This window comes from Oryctolagus cuniculus, chromosome 4 (genome assembly GCF_964237555.1).
Source record: "Oryctolagus cuniculus chromosome 4, mOryCun1.1, whole genome shotgun sequence".
Lineage (NCBI taxonomy): Eukaryota > Metazoa > Chordata > Mammalia > Lagomorpha > Leporidae > Oryctolagus > Oryctolagus cuniculus.
This window is the reverse complement of record NC_091435.1, coordinates 169,852,950-169,872,835: the sequence shown is the minus strand read 5'-3', so window position 1 is coordinate 169,872,835 and position 19,886 is coordinate 169,852,950. Positions and strand designations below refer to the sequence as shown.

The following is a 19,886-nucleotide window of genomic DNA, read 5'->3' as shown; positions in this document are numbered from 1 at the left end:
GGCGGCGCCGCTTCCGGGGTGCGCAGCAGTTTCTGGGGCGCGCTCTATCGGCCCAGCGCTCCAAGGTCAGGAGACTGCCGGCCCTGACTATGAGCTAACTCCTAGTTTCACTCAAGCTCGCCATGCTGCCCAGCTGCCGGGGGGAAGACCTTCCGGAGTTCCCGGTTGGGAGCGTTCATTGGCTGTTTCTTATGCCAATCAAAGCGCTCCCCCTCCCGCTCCAAGAAGCAAAGACTACCGGGAAATACTTCTGCAGAGCACAGCGCCTCCGGATGTGGCGTTTCGGGCCACTTCCTCCAACGCTGTCCAATGAACTCTGTTCTGCCTGCAAATTAAGCCGTAGGGCCCGCCCAAGGGGAAGAACATTTTGATTGGTTGGTTGTCCAGGCGCACAGAGACTCACGGGAGCCTCCTCCAAGCCTTTGCCCTTATTGCTCACTTCGCTCGTCAATCAACCCGCTCCCCGGATGGGGCGGGAACTGGTCGTCCTTTTGCACCGCCTCTTCCTGGACTGGAAGTGCGGGAGGCGGCGGGGCAGCAGGGGCTGGGAACTTGCGGCGAGGGCGGGGTCGCGCCGTCCAGCCGGAGGCAGTTCTCGGCCGCGAGGCGCTGGGAGTGGCCCCGCGCGCCGGGCCGTCCCGCGCGTGTGGGGAGGGGGCGCCCGCGGGGGCGGGGCCGGGGCGGGGCCCGAGGAGGCGGAAGCGGCGAACGGGCCGGAGCCGGATCCGTGTCGGAGCCAGCGTCCGGGCGGGCCGAGCGGCGGCGGCGGCGGGGTCGGCCGAGACGGCGGGGCGCTAGAGCCTGGGCGGGCCGGGGGCGCGGGTGGCGGGCGTGCAGCGGGCTTGCCCCCGCGCAGCCCCGCGGAGGATGCGCCCGGGGGCCTCCGGGCGCCGGCGGCGGCAGCGCTAGCGGCGCGGGCCGAGGGGGGTGGGCGACAGCGGCATGAGGCGCGGGGCCGGTGTCCGCGGGAGGGAGGCGCTGCCGGCGGCCCGGCCGCTCCCGCTGCAGGCGCTCGCCGGGCTGCTCGCGCCCCGCCCGCGGGGCCCTGGCCGCTGCCGTCGCGGCCGCCGCTGGTGACCGCTCGCCGCGCCCTCCCGCAGGGCGCTCCCGCGGAGCCCGGGCGCCCCTCGCCCCAGACGCGGAGGCCGCGCCGCGCCGCGCCGCGCGGGGCGGCGGCGAGGCCGGAACATGGCTTGGGTGCTCAAGATGGACGAGGTGATCGAGTCCGGGCTGGTGCACGACTTCGACGCCAGTCTCTCCGGCATCGGGCAGGAGCTGGGCGCCGGCGCCTACAGCATGAGGTACGGGGGCGGGGGTCCGCGCCGCCCTGCACCCCGGCAGTGCCCCTCCCGGGGGCTCCATCTTGGCCGTGGAACGCGCGCCGCGCGGCTCGGGCGGCTCCGGTGGTGGTGGGGGAGGCAGGGGCTTCCTCTCGCGCCGAGTGATTTGCAGGCGCCGGGCAGCTGGGCTGGGCTGCGGCGGGAGGCCGCCCTGGGCTCGGGGCGGGCCCCCTGCCGGGTCGGGACCCGTGGCGGCCGTGCCGCTGGCAGGTCGGAGTCGGTGGGCGTTTGTTGCAAAGGTGGTTTTGTCGGAAGCGGAGGGGCCGGCTTGGTCTCCCGGCCCCGGCCCCGGCCCCGCGCGGGCTGTTGAGATGCGGGCATCGCCCCGCGAGCGGCCGTCTGTATTCGGAGGGGTTGGAGCAGCTCCGAGCGTGGTCTCTGCCCTTTGTCCTGAACTCGTCCCGCTTTGGAAGCGCGGTTTTTTGTTGTTTGGAAAGCGGTTTCGTGGGTACGTAGTCTGCACTCCGAAGCCCACCCGGAGGTCGGCAGCCTCTCCGGCCGGCTGTGCCTGGGGGATGCCTGGCGTCTCGAAGTGCTGCGCGTGCGCCCGCAGCCCGGGGCTGCCCCCGAAGTCGGGGGCTCCGCAGCGGGAGGAGAGTCCGGGGCCCCGAGCGCGTCTGGAGCCCGGCACCTCCTCGCTCTGCAGTGGTGACCGGAGGGCTCCGCAGGCGGCTTCCTGCTGGGGACGTGGAGCTGGGGGCCCGGGGGCCCGGGGTCGGTGCGGGGCGCAGGGCGCAGGGCGGCGGCCGGGCTGCCCCGGTGCGCGCCGCCCTGGCTGTGCACGGCCTGCGGGGGAGGCTGGGGGACCTGCCGACGGTGTGTCGCTCGCACTTGCTTCTCGTTTTTGGTGAAGTGAAAGTTCGCCGCGCACAGTTGAAGAACTGAGGGTCCTTTGGAGCTTTTAGCTTGTTTCCTAGGGTTTTGTTTGAGCTCAGCGACTCGGCCACAGTCAGCTGCTCTTCGTGATCGATTTCTCTGAAAAGGGACTGAAGTCTTGATTGTAGCCCCGTCCCTGACCGTCTGGAAGGCACACCTGCGGTCTTTGTAATTCTGTGTCGTTTACAGCTCCTCGGGGGAGCTGGGTGCCTCGGCTGGTTTTGGTCGTGCCATTTTACCTAAATTGTCAGGTGGCTGGGCTGGCGCTGTTTGTTGAGCCGTTCGTGGAGGCTTTACTGGGAGTATTCGCCTCTTGCAGAGTCCAGGCCCTTTATTTTAAATCTCGGTCCAAGGAAGCTCCGAAATGGACCTGACAAGGACCAAGCATGAAGACGGCCGAGCGGGTTGAGTTCCGCTTCCCACGCTGGCCCAGGAGTCCGGACTGGCGGGGCTTGGGTGTGCCGGCCTTTTCCGCCGGCATCAGGCTGGAAGGAAGGCAGCCTGCCTTTGAGCTGTTCTCCCTTTACTTCAGCACGTTCACGTGAGGAAATGATTGGGAAAATGACTTGCTAATAGAACGCACGGTAGAGGCGCGGCATTCCCGTTTTCACAGTGAAGCTGCTGCGTTTGCCCTTTGAATGAGGTCATACAGAAGGTGTTTCTTGAGACTTGGAGAATGGTTTCCTCAGCTTTTTGGGAAGATAGCTTGAGAGAGAAGTGGTTTCTCTGAGTGGTCTGGCTTGAATGCACCTGTGTTGGACGGTGCAGATTGGTAGTGTCTGGGCACATGTTGACACTGATTTCTGATGCTTACCCCCTTTTATTTAACTCCAATTCTGTGTGTGTGTGTGTGTGTGTGTACTGTTGTGGCACACTTGCATGAGAGATGTTAGCTGCTGCAGATTCTGTTGGAAATGGGCCAGGTCATAAATCCTTTTTCAGATCTGAGTGCTAGAGATGGAGGAGGAGAGCAGGCCTGTCAGTGGAAGCTGGTCCCCCTCACCGCCTGCAGGTGGAAACCCCCCGTGTCTTGAAATACGGGTCACTTGTGTCCTGTGAAACATGGAGCGGATAGCCAAATGCCCGTACAAAATGAAACTTAGAACTCTCTGAAGAGAGGGTCTTTTGGCCTACCTGGGTAGTTCCTGTCCTGCCATTTATGTGGTGTTTACAGGCTGTAGCACATTCGTTCGCAGGATTTCAGGTCAGTATCGAACTATCAAACTGGTTTTGAGGGTAATAAGAAGTAATGGCTTTTCCAGCTTCCTCTTATAAAAACTTTGATATTATTACCTTACAAAAGGCTTCGTGCCAACCTTGTGTGTTAAACTTCACCACCATGTATGTGTTGTGAAACACATTGTATCCTTTGCATATTTTGAAGTGAGATGTATGTCCTATAATCTACAAATAATTTGCTAAGTCAGAACTGCTTTGAGGTAAACACAGATTCTTTTGTAATGGTAAAAGTTATAATGCCAGTTGACAGACCCCGTGGATGAGTGGGAAAATTTCTGCTGAGATCAGTGTGAAGTTAGTATAAGATTAGTAAGAATGGGATTATATTGTAGCAGTTAATTGCTGATGCTTTTCTTTTGGTCTCATGCTAAAATAGAATTTATGTCTTGGAAACATAGAAAAATTTTAGACTCAGTAAAATGTTTGAACTTTTCACTGTGGTGGTTCAGAGCTTTTCCAGAAGTGGCAATCATTTCTATAAAACTCGTTATTTCAGGGTTTAAAAACATTTTCTGGATTTAAACTTGACTGTAATCCAGGAGGGAGTTTGGCAAATTACTGATTTATGAAGTAAGGATTTCAGATTCTAGTGTCCACATTGGCTTTTGAATTTAGCACCTTCAGGCAGGAGTTGACAAACCCTTTCTGTAGGAGACTGGATGGTAAATATTTTAGGCTGTATGATTTGTATCAGTTTTTTTTTTTTTTTAACCCTTTAAAGATGTAAAGCCATTCTAAGCTCAAGGTACTTAGCTCTAGTCAGAAGGACAGATTCTGATAACATACTTTGATTGCCTTGGAAAAGAATTTACTGAGCACTGATATGTGTTCAAACAGTTTCTTTTATGTAGACTTAACTATCTCAGCTGTTTATGTACATTTTATTGTTTGTCCATAGAACATCCTGTGTTCAGTTTTTAAATTAGGGTGTTTCCCCGACCCCACTGCAGACTGAATACAGTTTTAGCCTTTGGTTATGCTTGTTTGAAGCTTAGCAGCTTACTGATATGGTCTCATATGAACTTGATATGTTTTATCACAGTGGCACTTCTTGATTTTGCTGGTATACACTTAAAACAGTTGCTGTTGGTGGAAATACTGTCTGATATTTTATCTCTTTCTTCCTGCCTGCCGACCTGCCTTGCTTCCTGTGGGTCTGTGGCTGAATTTAAAAGAAGCCCTGTAATATTTGCTTTCTTGCCTTGAGACAGATCTAATAGATGAAACTCTAAACTTTGGTGATAGTCTTTTTTTTTCCTTTCACCCAATTTTTAATTTTCTGGTTTGTTGGTTTTTTTTTGTTTTTTTTTTTTTTTTTTGTTAATTGTTGCCTTCATATGAACTATGACAAAACCAGCTTTTATTTATTTACTTATTTATATATTGGTAGTTGAAGGTTTTTTTTTTTGTTTGTTTGTTTGTTTTTAAGATTTAGTTATTTTGAAAGAGAGAGAGAGATCTTCCTTCTGCTGTTCACTCCCCAGGTGGCCTCAAGGCCAAAACTTCATCCTGGTCTCCCACATGGGTGGCAGGGACCTGCACATTCCATCTTCCTCTGCTTTTCTCAGGCCATTAAGGAGCTGGACCAAAAGTGGAGCAGCCGGGGCCTGAACTGGTGCCCATATGGGATGCTAGCATTGCAGGAAGTGGTTTAGCCTGCTCTGTCACAATGCTGGTCCCCTGAAATAATTTTTACAATTTATACAAATAGTCTAGAGAGTTCATATACTTTTTTTTTTAAGTGATTTATTTATTTATTTGAAAGGCAGAGTTACAGAAAGAGTGAGAGAGTGAGGTCTTCTATCTGCTGATTCACTCCACAAATGGCCGATCCTGAGCCAGGAGCCAGCATCTTATTCTGGGTCTCCCATGTTGCTGCAGGGACCCAAGAACTTGGGCCATCTTCCTTTGCTTTCCTAGGTGCGTTAGCAGGGGACTGGATCAGAAATGGAGCAGCCGGGACTCTAACTGGTGTCCACGTGGGATGTGGCTTTATCCTCTGTGCCATAGTGCTGGCTCCTCATATGTACCCTACACCAGCTTTTCTCACTTACGTAACCAGAGTTCAGTTTTTTTTTTAAAACTTTCTTCTTCTTTTTTTTTTTTTTTTTTGAAGATTTTATTTATTTATGTGAGAGGTAGAGTTACAGACAGTGAGAGGGAGAGACAGAGAGAGGTCTTCCGTTGGTTTACTCCCCAAATGGTTGCAATGGCCGGAGCTAGGCCAGTCTAAAGCTGGGAGCCTTGAGCTTCTTCTGGGTCTCCCATGCAGGTGCAGGGACCTAAGCACTTGGGCCATCTTCTGCTGCTTTCCCAAGCCATAGCAGAGAGCCGGATCAAAAGAGGAGCAGGCGGGACTAGAACCGATGCCCATATGGGATGCTGGCACTGCAGACGGTGGCTTTATCAACTATGCCACAGTGCCGGCCCCCAGAGTACCATTTTTAAAATTAGCCAATTAGCTTTGGTGCAGTAAATACTTTAAAATAAATATTTGTTTTAAATTATTTAAAGTGCCAGATTTGTTTCGATTTCAGTTTTTCTCCTGTTATCTGTTTCTAATGCAGGTTCCAATCCAGGATCCTGTATTACCTTTGGTTTTTGTCTGCTGTGATAGCTTCTTAGTTTTTCCTTCTCTTTTATAATTTTGACACTGTTGATAGGTAGTGGTCAAGATGCTTGTTTTAAAACAGTGCTTTTGGGGGCAAATAGAAAACATTTGCAAGTGCTGTTGAGCCTTTGAAGGATCCAGGTAGTTTCAGCAGTAATTTCTAGTGGAGTGGAGTGGTTCCTTTACAGATTACTTTTTCTCAATCCATCTGAACAGAACAGGATGCTGTGTACCAGTATTTTGTAGTCACTTTATAATTAAAATATCAAGAAAGTTCAAAATTTAGTAATTTATTTAAAATAACAATTGTATTACCATCGGTATTTTTTATTAACCAATTTTCCAAAACAAAAAACTGAGAAGAGTGGCATTATTTAAATTTTTTAAAAGATTTATTTATTTATTCGAAAGTCAGAGTTATACAGAGAGAGGAGAGGCAGAGAGAGAGAGGTCTTCCATCCGCTGGTTCACTCCCCATTTGGCCGCAACTGCTGGAGCTGCGCCAATCCAAAGCCAGGAGCCAGGAGCTTCTTCTGGGTCTCCCATGCGGGTGCAGGGGCCCAAGGACTTGGGACATCTTCTACTGTTTTCCCAGACCATAGCAGAGAGCTGGATTGGAAGTGGAGCAGACGGGTCTTGAACCGGTGCTCATATGGGATGCCAGCGCTTCAGGCCAGGGCGTTAATCCACTGTGCCACAGTGCCGGCCCCCATTATTTAATTTTTTTTTTTTTTTTGCATATCTCTTACATGTCTGACTTAGTGGTAGACAAATGGATTCTGATATGTGTTACTTGGAATGGGTTGTTTTTGTTAAATGAAGAAAATTGGGGAACAGAAGTTTGGCACATCCCATTATCTGAGTGACTGGTTCCTGGTCCCAGCTGGATTGGAAGTGGAGCAGCCAGGACTTGAACAGGCACCCATATGGGATACCGGCTCTGTAGGTGAAGACTTAACCTGCTGTACCACAGCGCAGGCTCATTGACTGGATCTTTTACCTGGCATAGTTTTGAAATATGTGTTCATTAGTTATTTGGAAAATAGTGATTTCCTGTGTAATGCAGATCTTCCAATTGACCCTTTTTTGTATGTAGTAACAACAAATTGCATTCCTTAGTATCACCACCATCTCATGTTTCCTCGTTGGAAACAAATGCTACCAGTTTTGTTGAAGTGGTAGACTTTGTTCATCTTGAGGAATTGTTAGATACTTGGATCTGAATAATCATACTTTTTTTGTCAAGTGGAAATGATGCTTCATGAAAAAATCTGCTGAGTCAGCTCACAGCTCAAACCCAGGCACAAGATGCAGCAAAAATACATTGTACCTATCCAAGGGCCAGTGTTTCATTCAGTTAAGTTGTCCTGGGTTTGACGGTCGTGAAGAATAATGTGACTCCTGGTACGGTTTGGTCCAGGGCCTCAGCATTTTAACCGCTGGTGGTGTTGTGCTGTAGGTGTAACTCTTGACCAGTGGAAAAGCCAGTGATGTTTTCACGTTCGCCTCCTGAGCCCTGTGAAGAGCTGTAGCTCTCCCAGGAGTTCACCTAGGGTTTTGATACTTAAACTGTTTTCTTCTAACTCAAGCCAGTCATTCCTAAAGCTCACAGAAGTGACCTAACCTGCGCACTGTCCCTCGGCACTGGGATCTGAAGCTCCAGAACTGGGACGAGCTTTCTGCTGCATTCTTAGGCTGCCGACGGGTTTATGAGTGAGAAGGCTTCCTCGTGTAGTGGAATGTATCTGATAGGAGGAAAGTCAGGGGGCAGTGCGGTCTCCCCTCCAGGATCTTGCTGAACTTCTTATATCTAACACAGCATCTCAGATTTTCTAGGTGGTTGGACAGTACATTTATATAACGATAGGGGTGTGTGTGTAATTATTTGAAAGAGTGATGGGAGTGGGGAATCTCCCATCCCCTGGTTCACTCCCTGGGCTGGGCAGGTCGAAGCCTGGAACTGGGAACTCCACCTGGAGCCCCCACATGTGTGGCAGGGCCCAAGTTGGGCAGGGAGCTGGAGCTGGAGCAGAAGCAGAGCAGCCGGGAATTGGACACACTGCTCTGCTGTGAGATGCAGGTGTCGGTTGCAGTGACTTAACCTGCTGCGTCTCAGCGCTGACTCTGATAGCTCTCTTTCTATGCAATTCTTAGATTTCACTTTCTATTATGGGCTCTCTGAGGTTTCTTTCTTTTTTTTTTTTTTTTAAGATTTATTTTATTGAAAGTCAGAAGTCAGAGTTACCCAGAGAGAGAGAGAGAGAGGCAGAGAGAGAGAGAGATCTCCCATCCGCTGGTTCACTCCCCAATTGGCTGCAACAGATGGAGCTGTGCCAGGAGCTTCTTCTAGGTCTCCCATGCAGGTGCAGGGGCCCAAGGACTTGGGCCATCTTCTACTGCCCTCCCAGGCCATAGCAGAGAGCTGGATAGGAAGTGGAGCAGCTGGGTCTTGAACCAGCACCCATATGGGATGCCAGCACAGCAGGCGGTGGCTTTACCTGCTAGCCACAGCGCCAGCCCCATTCTCTGAGGTTTCACTACTGTGTCATATAGAGGTTCTAAGAACCTGAATCTTTACTCTTACTGATTTTAGTGAGAATTTGTCCAATATTTCACAAATAGATTGTTCCTAGATGAGACTGGTTCCTATTTTTTTTCTTGAAAACTTGTTTTAAAAATATTAAGCCTATGTTAGTTTCAAATGAGCTGGAGTTTTCTTTTATGGACAAAAATTTTTGTTAAGAGATAAGACTCACCTGTATTCACCTGGAATAGTCTGGACTTGGTGATTTTAACTTAATTTGGATGTACAGATAGATGTTTGGCTACATGTGCAATTTGTTTAATGGACTTGGGAGATGTTCAGATTTTCTGTGTCTAAGTTGTGACTGGTTCCTGACCTTGGCGAAAGTGTGTCCTTCCTGCTGCTCGGTTGGTTGCTTCACGTAGTTCTCGTCCCTCCCTGCCCTGTTCTCCCAGAGGACGCGGCCAGGCCTCCTGAGACTCGGCTCCTCCTTCCCGTGCCTGCTTTCAGCAGCTTCCCTTGGTTGGAACCTCCCTGAGCAAACCGAACTGCCCATGCGAGCTGCCTTAGAGTTCTCCGCGATGCATTTAGGTCTGGGTCTACCTGCGTTTTTCTGGTTTGGTGCTTTGGGCTTCCTGAGTCAGTGACTTGGTGTGCTTCATCAGTTCTGGAGTTTGTTCAGCCTTTGTCTTACCACACAGTGTCTCTGCTCCGTTCTTTCCTCCTCTGTTATTTCAGTGGAAAATCTTCTCCCTTTGTCCTGTCTTTTTCTCTCTGCTGCTTTCTAGATGATTTTTTTTTTAAGATTTATTTTATTTATTTGAAAGAGTTACAGGGAGAGGAAGAGACAGAGAGGTCTTCCATCCCCTGGTTCACTCCCCAATTGGCTGCTGCAGCCGGAGCTGTGCTGATCCGAAGCCAGGAGCCAGGAGGTTCCTTCCAGGTCTCTTACATGGGTGCAGGGGCCCAAGGATTTGGGCCATCCTCCACTGCTTTCCCAGGCCACAGCAGAGAGCTGGATCAGAAATGGAGCAGCTGGGACTCAAACTGGCGCCCATATGGGAGGCCAGCACTGCAGGAGAGGCAGAGAGAGAAAGAGGTCTTCCATCTGCTGGTTTACTCTCTAGTTGGCCACAATGGCCAGAGCTATGCCAATCCGGAGCCAGGAGCCAGGAGCTTCTTCCGGGTCTCCCATGCAGGTGCAGGGGCCCAAGGACTTTGGCCGTCTTCTACTGCTTTCCCAGGTCATAACAGAGCTGGATTGGAAGTGGAGCAGCTGAGACTTGAACGGGCGCTCATACGGGATGCTGGCACTGCAGGCAGCGGCTTTACTGGCGCCCATATGGGATGCTGGCACTTCAGGCCAGAGTGTTAACCTGCTGTGCCACAGCACTGGTGAAACCTGAGTTCTTAATGGTGGCCGTTCTGTTTTCCAGCTCTAGAAGTTCGGTTTGTTCAGTTTCAGTTTTCTAGCCCTTACAGTTTCCTGTTCTTTTCAGGTATCTCTTATTTCTTCAAACAAAGTAACTTGGGTCTGATGCTTCCAGCACCTGCAGTCTTTGCTCTTCTCTGTCAGTCTGTGTCCAGTCAGGAAAATAGAAGTCACTTAGACATTTCACAGCGGGGAGGGGTTTGTGAAGAATTGCCTCAGAGGTGCTGGAAGGTTAGGGGGAGGTGTTGGAACCTGGTGGCTCCTGGGCCAGCTGCTGGAGGCTGGCCCCTGGGCTGGTGATGCTGCCTACATGCCCGCCCGCCGCCTGCCTGCCCGCCCGCCTGGCTTTTCCCTTCCCCACTCTTCGTTTCCCACCAGTGCTTCCCTTTGGTGCACCTAACTTTAACAAGACTCTGTGCTGTTGAGGCCTCTAATCCTCTGCAACAGAGGCAGGAAAGAGCTGGTTACCAGCAGGTGGAGTCTGGACTGGGTGTCCGCCATCTGTTGTTTTTGCTGTAGGATCTTGCTCTTAGCGTCTTGTTTGTCCTTTTATGCTTGGTTATTTTGGAATGTTGGCATTTCAGAATTCCTTGGAATAATGTGATGCTTGAGGATTTTCATTTGCTTGTTAGAATCCTGGGAGTCCTACCTGTCTGTGTCTTAGTCCAAATCCAGCAGGTCCTGGGCCACCCCGGAGCAGCTAAGCTGTGCTGGAAGCCTGTGCGGAGGCTTATTTCTGGCCCTGCCTTGGACAGCTGACCTTTCTCATCCCCGTTCAGTGTGGGTCGGAATCCTAGAACCAAAGCACCTGACGCGATTCGCAGTGCCTTCTTGTAGTTTGCAGTCAGTTTGCAGTGCCTTCTTCAGTTTGGAGAGGTGGCTGTGGGCAGAAGCTTTGAGCTCCACGTTTGCTGAGTTACTGCACTTTGACAGATTTTGCCCTATTTCTTTACTGTCTGGCCAGCTCCTCCTCCTCAGCACTTTCAAGAATATATGCGTGATATTGCAGCTTTGTTGATTCCTTGTTCTGGGTCGGGATGGAATAGCACAGAGGTTGGTCTAAATTACTTAGCCTGGCATTACTAAACATGCTTATGTTATTTACATCCTCGTTTCTTTTTAGTTCTTTAGAAGTTTCATTTTGCTTCCATATATGTAACATTTTAGTTTTCTTGTCATTAAAAAAATTCACATTTTAACCATTTTTGAAAACTGATACACTCCTGTAGTAACACTGAAAAGATATGAAAAGACACAGTATGCCCTGCTCCCCACCACTGGCGTCCCCTAGTCCTTCAGTTGCCGTGCTTTGAGGGCAGCTTGGGTTTCTGGGTTTTCTTCCTTCCCTTCCCCTTCCCCTTCCCCTTCCCTTTGCTTTTTTGAAGATTTTATTTATTTATTTGAGAGGTAGAGTTACACACAGTGAGAGGGAAAGACAGAAAGGTCTCCTTCCATTGGTTCACTCCCCAAATGGCCGCAACAGCGGAAGCTGCGCCAATCTGAAGCCAAGAACTTCTTCCAGGTCTCCAATGTGGGTGCAGGGGCCCAAGCACTTGGGCCATCTTCCACTGCTTTCCCAGGCCACAGCAGAGAGCTGGATGGGAAGAGGAGCAGCTGGGGCATGAACTGGTGCTCATCTGGGGTAACAGCACCTCTGGCGGAGGCCCAACTCCCTACGCCACAGCACCCCAGGTTGCTGGGTTTTAGGTGTCCTTCTAGTTCCTTATATATTCATCGATCAAGTTTCGTGTACATTTCAAGTCTTAGGAGGCAGACTAGATTTTGGTGTTAAGTTCTGCTAAAATGTGTTATCATTCTGGGGCAGCACGGTGGTTTAGTGGGTAATGCCATCTACCGTGCTGACCTCCCGTCTGGGCACTGCTTCATGTCCTGGCGGCTCCACTTCTGATCCAGCTTCCTGCTAAGTGCCTGGGAAAGCAGCTGAGCATGGCTCAGGTGCCTGGGCCCGTGCACCTACTGGGATGAAGATACTGGCTTCCGCCTGGCCCAGCCCATTTGGGGAGTAATCCAGTAGATGGAAGAGATTCATATTCTTTCTCTCTCTCTCTCTCTCTCTCTCTTACTCTGCCTTTCAAATAAATAAATCTTTAAAAAGAAATTTGTTACCATGTAGATCTTTTTTCAGTTTTGCCTTATAAAATCCATCATTTGGTTCTGTATATTACGAGGCTATGAGTTTGATGCCTTAAAGCATCAAAAACTTTGGTAGCTAGTTCTACTGTTTATTTTTAATTCAGAAACATTCTGTTTATTTAGTGTAATTTAAAAATTTACCTTTAATACTCAGAAGTCTGTTTCCATTTATGGGATTACAAAAATCATCAAATATTAGAACCATCCTATGGTTTAGTATAGTAGAAATTACAGTTTTAAATTGTCTGGAGAGCTGGTGTTCCCTTTCAGTAAGAATTGATTGGTTATTAATACTGCAGTTATTTTGTTGAGCAAATATTTCAGCTGTGTTGTGCTAGGTGAAACTGACATTTGGAATAGTTATGTGCTTAATGGGGGATCCAAACCCAAGACACGCACGTTGTTGGAGAGTGCCAAGAGCGGTGTAAGGGAGATTGGGAGTGTGGGTGGGAGGACCCTTCCTGACCGGGATGCTGAAAGGAAGGAGCTGTCGGGACGGCTGCTAGAAGAGCAGTGCAGAGGCTCTGACAAAGGCGTGGAGGCTGGCGTGGCTGGGCTCGGGCGGAAGGCCGAGTAGGAAGAGAGGGGTGCACAGCAGACTGGGCAGGGCCCTGTAGGAGTCTCTAAGGCTGAAAGTGAGCCAGTAGAGGCTTCAGAAGTTTGAAATTACCTGGCTTTTTTTTCTATTTTGAAAGGATCACTGGTGGCTCTGTTGGTTGGGATGTGTTTTCTAAGAAAGAAAGAAATTAATTGGAATTTCCAATAGCAGATTATCTTTTTGTGTTCAAATGTTGAGTTTGTTGAAGAGTCCCTCATTGAGGCTATAACCAGGTGAACACACATGTCTGAAACATAAAACTTTAGTTTCCATATAGGATTTTATTTACAAATAACTGTTGTTTAAAGTGTCTTTTTTTTTTTTTTTTTTAATTTATTGAAAGGCAGAGTTAGAGAAATGGAGGACAGAGATCATTCGTCCACTGGTTCACTCCCCAGGTGGCTGCAGCCCAGGGCCGGGCCACTCACATGGCCACTCACGGGCTTGAGTCACTCACATGGCTGGCAGGACCCAAACACGTGAGCCATTTTGTGCTCCTTTTCCCAGGCTATGAGCAGGGAGCTGGATTAGAGGTGGAACAGCTTGGACTTAAACCTGGCACCCACGTGGGGTGCTGGTATCACAGTCCACCACTTTACCTATGCCATAATGCTGGCCCCTATAAATAGCCATTCTTACGCAGTCTTTTAATGTCCTGTGTTAATGATCAAGCCAAGGAGTTATCATTAAAATCTGGAAGTTATTCTTCATATCATTTTTCAGTATAATGAGAGTAGTAACTCTCATCTCCTTTCTTACCCAGGGTCTTTTATTTTTTAAAGATTTATTTATTTATTTGAAAGGCAGAGTTACAGAGAGGAAGAGTCAGAGAGAGAGAGGTCTTCCATCCGCTGGTTCACTCCCCAAATGGCTGCAGCAGCAGGACTGGGCCAGTCTGAAGCCAAGAGCCAGGAGCTTCTGAGTCTCCCATGCAGGTGCAGGGGCCCAAGGACTTGGGCCATCTTCTGCTTTCCTAGGCCATAACAGAGAGCTGGATTGGAAATAGAGCAGCTGGGACTTGAACCGGTGCTTATATGGGATGCCGGCACTGCAGGCAGCGGCTTTACCCGTCACGCCATAGCACCAGCCTCTTACCCAGGGTCTTTATGTGACAAGAGCATACAAAAACCTTCATCTGCTCTGGAGTCCTTTGTAACTGTTGTAGATGGTTTTTTATAAAGAGAGCTGCCTTGATTCTCAGAGCACCATTTGAAATCCTCTCATAAGTTTTGTACCTGCCTCTGTATAGCGGGATCTTATGTGGGGCAGAATCCAGGCCATGATGTTGAGGAAAGCTCTGTGAGAGGGTTGGGGACCACTGCTGACTGTGTGGTCCTTGGCTCTCCTGGTCTACTTACAGAAGAGGGAGATTTGTGTATAATTCGGAGTCTTAAAAATCAGTACAGTGCTTTAATAGCAATCTATGAGAGGGAGGCTGGTGTTGAGGCATGGCGGGTTAAGCCACTGCCTGTGACACCAGCATCCTATATGGGTGTCGGTTCAAGTCCCAGCTGCTCCACTTCCAGTTCAGCTTCCTGCTAATGTGCCTGAGAAAGCGGTGGAAGATGGCTCAAGTGCTTGGGTCCCTACACCCACTTGGGAGACCTGAAAGAAGCTCCCGGCTTCCACCAGGCCCAACCCCAGCCATTGTAGCTATTTAGGGAACCAGTGGATGAAGATCTTTCTGTCTCTGGAACTCTACCTTTCAAATAAATAAATCTTTATTTCTTTTTTGTTTTTAAGAAATCTATGTGAAGAGTAGGGAATACAGGTAGGAAAATATTTTCCCAGTCTTCTTCCCATTCCATTCCCACATTTTGTTGTTGAATTGAATTTAACTGAAGTAGCTGCTGGTCATAAAAACAGAAGAGCTTATTGAAGCAAAAGGAAGAATAAGCATTCAGACAAGTTGCTGCTATTTATTGTTGATGGAGCACTCATTCATTTGGGTGTGTGTTATTGCTCTCGTGATTTTGCTTTGTGAATAGTGAACATAGAAAAGTTATGATATAAATATATAACTCGGGATTACCTCAGAAACAGTCACCTTTAATACATTAGTGGTAGGAATGCAAAATAGTAGTTATTTTAGAAAGCAGTTTGGAAATTCCTAAAAACTGTTAAACAGAATTATGGTATGACATAGTGACTGCACTCATAGGCATATTCTTAAGAGAATTTAAATTATGTCTACACAAAAGCATATGAAAGTGTTTATAAAAAACGTTATAGATGATAGCCCCTCCAGGCTACCCCCTACCCCCACCAGAGAGAGAGCCCATCTGCTGGTCCATGCCCCAAATGCCTCCAGTGGTCCAAAGGATTGGCCAGGGCCAGCTAGGGTCAAAGCCAGGCTCTGGGAACTCAGCCCAGGTCTCCTCCAGTGGCTGGCAGGAACCCAATTAAGTTGAGCTGTCACTGCTGCCTCCCAGTGTGTGACCTTGGCAGGAAGCTGAAGTTAGGAGCCAGAGGCTGGCCTTTAAACCCAGGAACTCCCTAGGGCGAGAATTTTTTTTTTTTTTTTTTTTAGATTTATTGATTTATTTTGAAAGAGTTACAGAGAGAGTTCTTCTGTCTTCTGGCCACAATGGCCAGAGCTGGGCCGATCCAAAGCTAGGAGCCAGGTGCAGGGACCCAAGGACTTGGATCATCCTCTACTGCTTTCCCAGGTGCATCAGCAGGGAGCGGGATCAGAAGTGGGGCAGCCAGGACTCGAATGCCCATATGGGATGCTGGTATTGCAGGCGGCAGCTTCACCTGCTACGCCACAGTGTTGGCCCCATACAGTCAGAATCTTATTTGCTTGTCCAAATACTCATACTGGGATTTCTTTTTCAGGGAAAATATTTTTAAATTAAATAGTGGTGTAATGGCAAAACTGTGAATATATTAAAAATCACTGAATTATATACCTTGAAAAGATGGCTCCTATGATATGTAAATTAAACAACAGCAGCAGTAAAAAACCAGACATACCCGTGTGTGTTCAACCAAGAATGTAGGCAGTGCTTAGAAAACCCCTGCATCCCCCTCCGGTCCGTGCCCACACTGGTGTGCTTGCTTTCCAGAAGACGCCTTGCTTTAGACAGGCAGGAAGCTCTGTGTTCTCAGCACCTGCCACACCCAGCAGGGACTTTCTGTAACGCACCGTTTTAATCAGATGCTTCTTGGCAATTCTGTGGTGCCAGTGTTTCCTACCTTTGGCAGCAGTAATAGTTTGCACCTTTCCAAGCAGGTAGCCACACGTTCCTGATTTGCTCTTTTTTTTCTCAATAGAAATAATTTGGAGTTTAAAATTCTTAAAGGATTTCTGTGTGTGTTTTTTGTAATTTTTAAAAAGCATCTTACTAGATCTGTTCTTTATCAGTGGTGTGGACTTTATTATCATAGCTGCCAGCCAGTCCCCTAGCTGAGACGTCGGTTGATACTGTCTTTCAAGCCAACCAGGTTAGCATTAGTAGCTTGTATTCTGTGCATTATTTCTGGTGTTCAATGTCTAGGAAGCTGCCCTACATCGTCACATGCACTAGACTTCCAGAGTAAGCCACTGCTGACTTTCTGCTTTACAGCGATGTGTTGGCACTGCCCATTTTCAAGCAGGAAGATTCTAGCCTTCCGCTGGATGGTGAAACCAAGCACCCACCCTTTCAGTATGTGATGTGTGCTGCGACCTCGCCAGCAGTGAAGCTGCACGATGAGACACTCACGTACCTGAACCAAGGTCAGTATGGCTGTCTCGTAAGAACCTACAGAAACCCAACATAAATGCTTTGGCATGATAGGTTCTTTTTCTTAAATTTTACAGTTTTGCCTAATGAAACCTGTAGGAATTTCATTATGCGCCAACACAGAAATGGTTTGTGGAAGTTGATTTGCTTTAGTCTGTGGAGCAGGGTTTATCAGACATCAGCCAAAGGAAGAGCAAGTAAGAAAGGGTGTCAGTTATTTTTAGGGACTGTAGCTTCAAAATGGAACTTGAGAATGTCTTGGAGGTTCAGCTAGCAAGGAACCTGGGTCTTAGACTTGAAGCAGGGTTGTACTGAAAATGAGGTAAGCTGCACCAAGAGTATGTGACTAAATATGTGGTTTTATCTGCCCACGTCTTGTCAATACCACATGTTAGCGTGTCACACTTTGGTGATGTGAAAGTGAGAGCAGAATGGAAGGGAGAGGCGCTGGAGTGGAGTTTACCTTGGCAAAGGGTAAGGGGCGGTGTTGAGGTGTGCTTTACAGCTCGCACACGTGCCAAAGTGACTTCACCTCTGTACACAAAAGCACTTGTGCAGGAATTAACTTTGTTAGATACATGTACTGAGAACATGCTGAGTTCTTTTTTTTTTTTTTTTTTTTTTTTTTTTAAGATTTATTTATTATTTGAAAGGCAGAGTTACAGAGAGGCAGAGAGAGAGTCTTCTGTTGGTTTACTCCCCAAATGGCTGCAATGACCAGAGCTGGGCCGATCCAAAGCCAGGAGCCAGGAGCTTCCCTGGGCATCCTGTATGGGCACTGGTTCAGTTTCCAGCTGCTCTGCTTCTGATCCAACTCCATGCTAATGCGCCTGGGAAAGCAGTGGAAGAAGGCCTAGTGCCTGGGCCCCTGCACCCACATGGGAGACCCAGATGAAGTGTCAGTCGCCTGGCTTTTGTCTGGCTCTGATCTGGCTGTTGCAGCTATTTGGGGAGTAAAGCAGTGGACAGAAGATCCCTCTCTCCCTCTCTGTCATTCTGCCTTTCACATGAAATAAATGTCTTTTTTAAAAAATTTGCAAAACTGATACACATAGGCTGCTGCTGCTTCTATTTTTTTTTTTTACAATTCTAGCTCCCACATATAAGGGAGAATATGTGGTATTTGGCTTCTGTGTCTGGCTTTTTTCACTTAACATGATGTCCTCCACCCAGTTCCAGCCATTTGGCTGCAAATGATAGAACTTCTTTTTTTTATGGCTGTTTTTTTTTTAATTATTTATTTGAAAGCCAGAGTGGCAGAGATATCTTCCATCTACTGGTTCACCCCCCAAATACCTTCAGCAGTTGGTGCTGGGCCAGGCCAAAGCCAGAGGCCAGGAACCCCCTCATAGGCCTCTCAAATGGGTGGCCCAAGTATGCAGTAACCCCCTACACTGCCTTCCCAGGAGCATTGACAGAGAGCTAGATCAGAAGTGGAGCAGCTGAGACTGAAACCGGCACTCTGATATGGGATGTGGCCGTCCCAGGTGGTGACAACCACTGCACCACAATGCCCATCCTATCCACGAGATTTTGCTTCAGGTAATTCTATCCTTAGCATCTGTGACAGTGTCCTTGTTTTGTTTTTTAAACATTATTTATTTGGAGGCTGGCACTGTAGTATAGCAGCTAAAGCCACTGCCTGCAGTGTCAGCATCCCAAATGGGTGCTGGTTTTGAGTCCTGGCTGCTCCTCTTCCAATCCAGGTCTCTGCTATGGTCTGGGAAAGCAGTGGAAGATTGCCCAAGTGCTTGGACCCCTGCACACACATGGGAGACCCAAAGAAGCTCTGGGCTCCTGGCTTTGGATCAATCCAGCTCCATCTATTGTGGCCATTGGGGAGTGGACCAGTGGATGTAAGACCCCTCCTCGCCCACCCCCCGCACGCCTCTCTGTAACTCTGCCTTTCAAATAAATAAATAAATCTTTAAAAAGATTATTTATTTGTATGAAAGGCAGAGTGACACAGAGAGAGAGTGCTTCCATCCACTGTTTCACTCCCCAAATGTCCGTAACAGCTGAGGGTAGGTCAGGCTGAACCCAGGAGCCAGGAATTCATCTAGGTCTCCCGCATGAGGACAGACAGGTACTCAGGCTGTCATCTGCTATCTCTCAGTGCATTAGCAGAAGCTGGAATCAAAGCACCAAGTAGCCAGGACTCCAACCAGCACTGTAGTATGGGATGCAGGCATCATAACTGGCAACCTAACCCACTACACCACAATGCCTGCTCCTTATTTTTTTTAAAGATTATTTGAAAGTCAGAATTACAGAGAGAAGGAGGCAGATCTTCCATCTGCTGGTTCACCCCACAAATGGCACAACGGCCAGGGCTGGGCCAGGCCAAAGCCAAGATACGGGAACTTTTGAGGCCTCCCACGTGTGTGCAGGGGCTCAAAAACTTGGGCCATCCTCTGCTGCTTTCCCAGGAGTATCAGTATTAGCTAGAAAGGAAGTAGAGCAGCCAGGATTCAAACTGGCGCCCATATATATGGGATGTTGGCATTGTAGGTGCTCGCTTTACCTGCTGCGCCATGGCCCTGGCCCCTGGTCTTTAATTTTAACCCACACAGTGAAAGAGTCTGAACTAGAAAGGCCTTTTGAAAAAGCTGATTACCTGTAACAGTGTGCCGTAACTCATACATGGGTGTAACGTGGTACATCTGGTCACCTGTAACAGTGTGCCATGACTCGTACACGGGTATAACGTGGTACATCTGGTCACCTGTAACAGTGTGCCGTGACTCGTACACGGGTGTAACATGGTACATCTGGTCACCTGTAACAGTGTGCCGTGACTCGTACACGGGTGTAACATGGTACATCTGGTCACCTGTAACAGTGTGCCATGACTCGTACACGGGTGTAACGTGGTACATCTGTCACCTGTAACAGTGTGCTGTGACTCGTACACGGGTGTAACATGGTACATCTGTCACCTGTAACAGTGTGCCGTGACTTGTACACAGGTGTAACATGGTACATCTGGTCACCTGTAACAGTGTGCTGTGACTCGTACACGGGTGTAACATGGTACATCTGTCACCTGTAACAGTGTGCCACGACTCGTACACGGGTGTAACATGGTACATCTGTCACCTGTAACAGTGTGCCGCGACTCGTACACGGGTGTAACATGGTACTAAATGAACTGTATACAAAGTGATGCAATGATGCAAAGTTGGCTTTTCTAATTCAGGACATCTTCCTCTCTGGTATGGCACTTTGGGGGAATGTTTATCATAGTGTATCCTACAGCAGAGTTCAGCTGCTGGGAAAAGATGGTTTTACTGAGAGCTTTTTTGGTTGTTCCAGGATACAGTCCTGAATGCTTTGTGTTGCAAAGAATTTTCACCACCTGGATATTTGTAGTGTTCTTCCATA

General features: G+C 48.6%; 1 protein-coding gene across 5 annotated transcripts in view; it reads left to right on the top strand.

The window, feature by feature from the left end:
• Window positions 1-556: 556 nt before the first annotated feature.
• UBP1 (upstream binding protein 1) overlaps window positions 557-19,886 on the top strand; it is a 49,330-nt gene continuing 30,000 nt past the window's right edge. For 2 of the 5 annotated variants that reach the window (XR_007908714.2, XM_008266113.4), the window contains exons 1-2: window positions 557-1,301; window positions 16,344-16,495. Coding sequence is in view for 2 of the 5 variants with exons in the window: in XM_008266113.4 (XP_008264335.2) it covers window positions 1,189-1,301; window positions 16,344-16,495 (265 nt within the window). In the remaining 3 variants the exon portion in view is untranslated. The remainder of the gene's footprint in view (window positions 1,302-16,343; window positions 16,496-19,886) is intronic. The other 3 variants (XR_011388240.1, XM_051818544.2, XM_051818545.2) reach the window with 2 other exon arrangements.